The sequence below is a fragment of the Pristis pectinata genome, chromosome 41 (genome assembly GCF_009764475.1).
Source record: "Pristis pectinata isolate sPriPec2 chromosome 41, sPriPec2.1.pri, whole genome shotgun sequence".
NCBI lineage: Eukaryota > Metazoa > Chordata > Chondrichthyes > Rhinopristiformes > Pristidae > Pristis > Pristis pectinata.
Window position 1 is genome coordinate 4,640,970 of NC_067444.1, and position 8,005 is coordinate 4,648,974.

The window sequence follows — 8,005 nt, forward strand, 5'->3', positions numbered from 1 at the left end:
TTGTTACTTTCCAACTGCCTCTAAGAAACACGACGACCACGGTTTCTCCCCAATGTAAGCGTGGCCAACACTGACATCTCCAGATCAAATCTATTCCCTTTGACTCTTTCCAGAGATGCTGCCTCACCTGCCGAATGTTTCCAGCATTTTCTGTATTTCTGTTTCGGCATCTGTAGTGTTTTATTCATATTTTCCTCTCGCGTTCACACTTCTTATGCGGTAACCTGAATTTGTTTCATCATTGGGCATACATTCCAATTGTTAAAAGATGCGTCATGATCTCCAAAATGCCCTTGATATTTTAATTTTAATAATATTGTTCTACCCGTTTATCGTTCACAGGGAAGTCCAGAAGCCACAGAAGAATGAGGTGAGTCCATAATTTCAGCAGATATAGATGTAAATAATACCTAATGTTGTCCTTCGAACTGCTATTTATCCCTGCATGTTGACATGCAGTAACACATTACAATTGCATTTGCATGTCTACGTCGCGTTCAATACAGTCTGAATCCTCCTTAAAAATACCGCTGGCACATTTCGACATGTTAGGCCGAATCCTTGTCCGATATCTGTCCCGCTATCCTCAATATATTCCAGCTTTCTCCATGTAACATTATATGATTCAATTGTTGATTTTGTTCTTTTAAGGACAACGGCACCTCCTCAAGACCAAATATATGAGAGCGTCGATAGTAAGTTTCATACTGTACCCCTGCATCTAAAATTTCCTCGTGTAGAATGTGTCATGTAATAAGTTAAACAAAAGACACAATGTTGTTATGAGAATTGACGTAAATCTTTATAGCGTGCACGATGTTTTGTGAGTCTGCAGTGAATAACATTCAGTATAGATATATACAGTTTTGACTGTCGTCTCGTGAGAAACGATGGATATTTGAAAGGTTGAATGTCGCTGACTTAACCCTTGATTAAACGGTGAATATATTCCCCACATTACGATCGGAGAAGCAGCACTAGAGAAAATGCTGGAAACACAGAGCATGTCAGCAAACGTCAGTGGAGAGGCTGACGATGTCAAAGCTTCAGGTCTAATGTAAAACGAGAAAATGTGAGAAATACTTCAGCAAGTCGGAAAACGTCTGGGAAAAAATGTCCCGGACTTGAGACGTGCGCTGGTCTTCTCTCCGCAGATACTGCCTGATTTGCAGAGTGTTTACAACATTTTCTTTCTAGTTTTAACTTCGGCTTTCTGATATTTACTGATGTTAATTGAAATCGATCAGATCCTTTGGGAAGTTTGGAATTTTAACGCGATATTGCTTTGTTACTATACACAGAAAGGCAACGTTTAAAGAAGCTTGCTGTTCTAAAATGTCCTTGCATGCTTACTTACATTTTACGAATTTTTAATTCATCTCTGCATCATTTACAGCCAATGTCACAGACCAGGGTGAAACGAGGTGAGAATATAACTTAAGCGGAAACACGGGGAAATAAGACACACGAGCAAATACTCGGGACTATTTTTGTCTGCTGAATGAGTTCCGGCATTTAGGTTTCAGAAAGCAGCTCTAAAACATGTCGGAAAACCGCATAGTTCAGCAAATTATTGGCAGAGTTAAATTTTTAAGAAAAGGTGTATTGCAGCAAATAATTTCGATCTTTGTGCCTTGTTTCAGATGGCACGCGATGAACAACTTTTCAAACAGAAAAAAACAGAAAAAAAAATAGATTGGTCGCCGTTTAAATTCTGACTAAATGTGGAAGGATATTTTTAAAAGATGCAAGATTAGTCCACACGTCCTCTCATGCCTCCTGCGTCATTAAATAAGATGACCGTTGTGCATTATGGCGTCACTTTACCATCACCTATCCATTCATTCCCTAATATCTAAAAGGCTACGGACTACCCCTTATCCATAGATAGGGAAAAACGCATCTACCGCCCTTTTGCACAGAGAAATTCCAAGGCTTTCCTTACATCCTGAATAAAGTGATGATTGTCCATTTTTTTTAGCGGAAGCTACAATCTAATTTACGTTCAAAGCCCACTTGCTCTAGATTTACTTGCCAGTGAAACATGAGACCTGCAGCTAATCTGCCAAACGCAAACAATATATTGGAATTACAACATTTATAGCCCTGCAAAATAAGATAATGTTATTCCAGTCAAACTAATCTCTCTTCAAGGAACAATTGGAGATCCCACGAAAGCTGCAGAAACCATCGTATTCTCCCTATCACGGGTCTATGGTGTCTGTGGTTTGGAGAAAATGGAAGTACAGAATACCTCAGACGTAGTCTTATCATGGCGCAGTATACTTGAACAAACAATGCATTTCACGGGTCATGTTGGAGAGAGGGCCAAAGTGCTCTTTCGTCTTTCATTCTGCTTGTTGTCACTGTGTGTTAACATCCCGTAACCCGTGGAAAATGATCGCGAGTTCTTGCTGAAAAGCAATGCTTATAATTCTTCAACAGTTTGCAAAATACCTCCTGTTTGTTCTTTGTTCCAAGAGCTTCCAGGATTTTACACTTTTTGCACATGTTACAACCCCCTCAGCCCTCAATCTGTCCACGCCGCTTTCAATGCAATCGTTATTCCCTTGAAATTACCAAGTATCCATGTATCAACTCTGAATTCCACTGAGCGCAAAATTTTGCAGTCAATGCCATGTAATGTAAGATGATTGATTTCCTGATTTATGTTTTTAAGGACTCCGCCAAGTGATGAAGACCAAATTAACTGCAATATCTTATGTAAGCATGATATTACTTTTGCTTTTGAATTAAGTGTAAGACTTCTTTATTAGTCAAATGTACATCGAAACACAGTGAAATGCATCTTTGCGTGGAATGTTCTGGGGGCAGCCCGCTTCCAACTCCAACACACCATACCCACAACATCCTGACCCGTACGTCTTTTGAACGTTGGAGGAAACCGGAGCACCCGGAGGAAACCCGCGCAGTCACGGGGAGTACATACAGACTCCTTACAGACAGCGGCTGGAATTGATCCCACGACGCTGGCGCTGTAACAGCGTTACCCTAACCGCTATACTATCGCGCCTGCCCTTACACTACCGTGTCTGCCTTTTCAGTGCTTATTATCGCCAATTAATAAATCATAAACTCACGCAGTCGCCAGGTGCACGGGGAATCTCAGATATCACTGGATGTCAGTAGAGCCCTAAAAACCGCGACACTGTGACTAGTCCGGACACACGTTAGCTGAAGAGAAAAAGTAGACTTTCATCTGTATGCCTCTTTCTCTGCAAACTCGCTGGCCAATATAATGACAGTTGGATGTTATATTTATTCAAGGGATATTGGCTTTGCATGCTGAGCCAGAATTTAATTGTCCATCCCTAGCTGCCCATAAGAAGGTGGCGGTGTGCTGCCTACCAGAAACGCTGCAGTGTTTGCGGTGTGGCGAGACGTGCAATACAGACGGGGAGCGAGTACCAGGATTTTGACCCAGCGAAGATGAAGGGATGGAAACATATTTCTATGTCAGGATGGTGCTTAGCTTGGACGGCAACTTCCAGGCAACGTGGCTTCCCTACGATTTTGTTGCCCCTGTCCTTCTAGCTCTCGGGGTAGTAGATTTGGAAGGTGCCGTTTTAGGTGAGTTGGTGAGTTGCTACAGTGCATCGCATACATGGTGAAAACAGCTGCTCAAATGCGTCGGTGATGGCGTAATTGACAGGTTGTGGATAGGATGACCATCAAGGGGGAAGCTATGTCCTGTATGTGGTCGAGCTTCTTGAATTTTCAAGCTGAACTCATCCAGGAAAGTGAAGTGTGTTCCATCACACCTCTGGCTTGAGCCTTGTAGATGATACAATCATAGCCCAGTTCCTCATTAAGTAGCAAACACAATCATTATATTTGATTCGCTTTTGTATCCACGTTCCTTCCAAATTTTTCCCATGCTTTCTTGACTTCTGAAGAATGAGGAATCATTTCCAAGAAACACACACTTCTTACGGTGCTCGGTGATGCAGAGCTTTGTTTTCACTGGTATATCGGGAAGCAGTAGTCATAGTCTGAAAACTGCCAACTCAGTATGGGAATGGAAAGATATTATTGAAGGCAGGGGAGATGATTCATTAGAATCCTCTGTCTTATTGGAGTTAAAGAGCGGCAGGGTTTGTGATTCATATAAGGATTCGAAGCCTCTTTGATCTATTTAATGGTGAGCGGAATGCCTCCCCCGCCATAGGCTGATTACGTTATCTTCTTCATACTCACAGTGTGAACAAGGAAATTCAGTTTTAGTGGTACATACCGGCCTTTGCAGACAGGTTGTGCGGTAGCAACGTGGCCAGCTGGTGGATCTGCTGCCTCATAGCTCCGTTGAACCCGCTTCCATCCTGATATCTGGTGATATCTGCGTGGAGCGTTGACGTTCTTCCTGTGACCGAGAGTTTGCCCTCTGCTTTAGAATGTCGGAGATAACTGGAGCTCATAGAGGACACATTCTAGGTCACAAGGACCAAGTAAAGTGAACTTTTTTTTTAAACTTTATTGACGCACTGTAAATGGCCTCTAGGCTGAAGATAGCTGAGAAGATCCCGCGGTCGTTATGTTTGCTGGGGTGGTGGGGATGACATTTTATAAACTTCGTGAAGGGATATAATTTTAAAAAATGATGGACTGAGACGGTCTCCATTACTCATGTAAGGAATTGTGTAAATGTCTACATTCAGTGATTAGCAATAGAAACGAAACATGATGACAGGAAAAAAAACAGTCGCAGCAGGAGGTTGACTATCCTCTTGGAAACCCAAAATAATGTATCTTAAGCACTGATGCGTTTTTCTTCTGTGTTATATAGATGCTGATCTGAACATGAAACCTCAACCGAAGGAACATTACGTGAGTTGAACATGACCGTTTCGTTATCATTTATAAAAAAAAAGATACTTGCACTCAGGGAAAAAAATCTGATGTCTGCCGACGTTCTGGTTGACCAAAAGACATTTTCTTCCCAGTGTTAGGAGAAAATATACCTATTTTACCTCAATTCGGTAAAGCTGAAAGAGCGAAGTGGGAGTAATATAGGGCTAGGGATAGGAGTTAAACGGATGTATCTTTCTTTTGATGGAATTAAACACGAATTTGCCCTTGAACGGAATCTCACGCGGTTATTTGTAATATTGCACCACCTACTGGAAGTATTAGCAAGTAGGTATAATAGCTGTCCCATGGCGGAATTACGCATTCTGGAAGAAGCAGGCAATTAGTTCAGTTGCAATTTGACTGCAGAAAATTTACGGAAGTTGTATTGACCTCCTGTGTAAAGAAAACAATCCAGTAATTGACTCCACTGAACCATTTACTGTTGGCAACTTTACACTAGTCATCCTTCATCCCACCTCAAATATTAAATAGTCTGTTGTTCTTTAAACTAAGTTTGTTTGGTGAGCTTCTGGCGCGATTAGACTGCATTATTTCATCAGTCAAGAGCACCTGCATCTGCAAGCAAAAGGAGCTGATTCATAGAACATAGGACGGCACGGCATTGTACGGACCCTTCGGCAAACGATATTATGCCGACCTTTATAAACCTACTCCACCATCAAACTAACTCTTCCCTCCCACACAGTCCATAACCCTCCATTTTTCTGGACTCAGAAAAGAAACACTGTGCCAGTAACATCACGCGTACCTTTAATTACCAGCGTTCAGACAACAGCCTGCACAGAGCCCCGTGCCAATTCTGTATTTTAATCGTTTTATTAGCCAGATTGTCCTAAGATTAGTTGGCATTATCTTCAGTTGTTAACAGGTGTTGGTTGATCTCATCGCCGATTTAACAGTGATATCACTCACCTCAGGTTGCGCAAGAAAACTTCAAAATCCCCGATGACGATGGGACGGTCTACGCCTCTGTGAAGCTGTAATAGGTTGGAAGGTCTTCAGGGATGCTGCGACCACTTCGCAATGTGCTCGGTGCCGACTAAAGCGATGACAATGGAGACTTAGCCTGCTGCACAGCATCCAGCAATACTTCATGCCTGCAATCTTTTGAAAGCATTGAAATGAGCAAGTTATATTAGTCTTTCTTGATATGCGATTTTACAAGCACCTCCCAGGCCAATCCTTCTTCCCCAAACATGCATGTGGTTTCCAGAGTATGGTCCGGTCTTCGATTCACTTAGTCGTTAAAGACCAGCCGTCTGGGCTGCTTCTTAGCAGAGAACGTGCAAGATTGTCCTCAAGTAGGCCATTTGGCCCTTCGAGTGAGTCCCCCCATTCCATTGCATATTAGAAAATCCTCCGTCTTACTAACATAATAGCGCCTTAGTAGAGAGCACCAAATATTGTTTCATGAAGAACATAACACCAAATACGTTCTTAATGCCTGACGTATTCTTACACCACTGTAACCCTTGCTCCAAACGAAGCATTGGCTTGCACCTAACCTGCCAAGACCATTAATAACCTTGAATATGCCAATGAGATCGCGTAAATTCAATGGTTTAAAATGCAGAATAAAATAAAAGATAAACTTTTTTTACAATATTGCCACAGCAAGTAGATATTCCTATTAGAGGAAGACAGGACCAAAGGACAATCGTCATTGATCCATAATAATTACTGTGAAATGCAATTCAATGAATGTACATATCCTTGGTAACAGGATTTTGCCTTCCAAATAGCTTGATGGACCTGCACATTAAATTCAGTGATGCTTGCAGACACGGAATCCTCAAAAAAAACAACACTTTACAGCACTTAAAATAACTCTGCTGTTATTTTCCAACGTGCACGATTTAATATTTTCCCACAAATTAGATTCCGCTTGCCATGTACGTAAATTGTAATTTCAGCGTATAACTGAAACGAGGGTGCGTCGTGATGATCACCCCATTTATAGGAACCGTAAATCAGTGTTAGCAGCGCGATATTGCATTACCTCTGGATCTGGGTCTGTTCTTTTCCTGACCTCTGCCATACGCTGTGCCATATTTATGATCAAGACCCCACTATTTATTGCAAGGGACACATATTACAGCAACCGGTACTTACGGTTTGTAAAGTGTGTGAAGTCACATGCGTTTGAATATTTAGTAATAACTTCGAATATTTAACTAACGTTGAAATTTAACAAAACTGTAACTTTCAATATTTTATCAAACGCCTTGTAGATTTAAATGATTTACTAACATAGCGACGGTGTTTATTCATCTATTAACAACCTCCATTCAGGTCGAAAGCGAATAATACTAGAGAGCACCCTAACTGACAGGGAGTTATAAAATCATACCACACAGAAACAGGCTCCTCGACTCACGATAGCCAAGCCTCCATTTACACTCTAACTGACCCGTAGCCTTTTATGCCTTGGCGATTGAACTGTTCAAGTAGATACTTCTCAGATGTTGCAACAATACCAACTGTTAGCCCTCCACCGTAGAAGTGCTCTCCAGATACCCACCATCTGGGATAAAAATATACCACTCAGATCCCCTCTAAGGCTTTCGGTAACATTATACCCTCTGGTTATGGACACTGTTGTGAAGTAAAACGTTTCCAACTGTCTACGTGTTCTACCGAACTATTTCGCTCATAACTTCGTACACCGCGGTTCAGCTCCCTTATCAGCCTCCGCCTAATCAACCACGTGCATAGTCGATCTAGCGACAAGATTGTGCAAGCCGTCATAGTTTACTTCGAATCTCTGGGAGTCCATATAATAGGTAATGAAATGACTCTGCCGGTGTTTCCGTCTGAACGCTTACAATGCGTGCTATTTCGATTGACTTATATTTTTGTAAGAAACATCGGAAATAAAAAAATATAACAGACCATCTCTTCTAACGGTTCCATCTTCCACGAAATTTCAACACATACATTTGCAAAGACCACAAAGCTCCACTTTGACAATGCAATACATGAACTGCTGTCTGTCATCGTTACACCAGAGGAGACTCGAAATGCTGCTAACCAGGGGGATAATTGCCGTCAGTGATGCGGAGTGCGGTTGGGTGAGCTGAGGGGCAGTAAATAATTTGGATTAAGCACTGAGGCT

At 41.8% G+C, this 8,005-nt stretch overlaps 1 protein-coding gene across 10 annotated transcripts in view; it reads left to right on the plus strand.

The window, feature by feature from the left end:
• Positions 1 to 7,781, plus strand: part of LOC127566432 (uncharacterized) — an 87,371-nt gene extending 79,590 nt beyond the window's left edge. For all 10 annotated transcript variants that reach the window (XM_052008836.1, XM_052008837.1, XM_052008829.1 and 7 more), the window contains exons 7-12: positions 343 to 370; positions 652 to 695; positions 1,397 to 1,424; positions 2,681 to 2,724; positions 4,805 to 4,845; positions 5,808 to 7,781. In XM_052008836.1, coding sequence (XP_051864796.1) covers positions 343 to 370; positions 652 to 695; positions 1,397 to 1,424; positions 2,681 to 2,724; positions 4,805 to 4,845; positions 5,808 to 5,873 — 251 coding nt within the window. In that variant the 3' untranslated portion in view covers positions 5,874 to 7,781. The remainder of the gene's footprint in view (positions 1 to 342; positions 371 to 651; positions 696 to 1,396; positions 1,425 to 2,680; positions 2,725 to 4,804; positions 4,846 to 5,807) is intronic.
• The last annotated feature ends 224 nt before the right edge of the window (positions 7,782 to 8,005 follow it).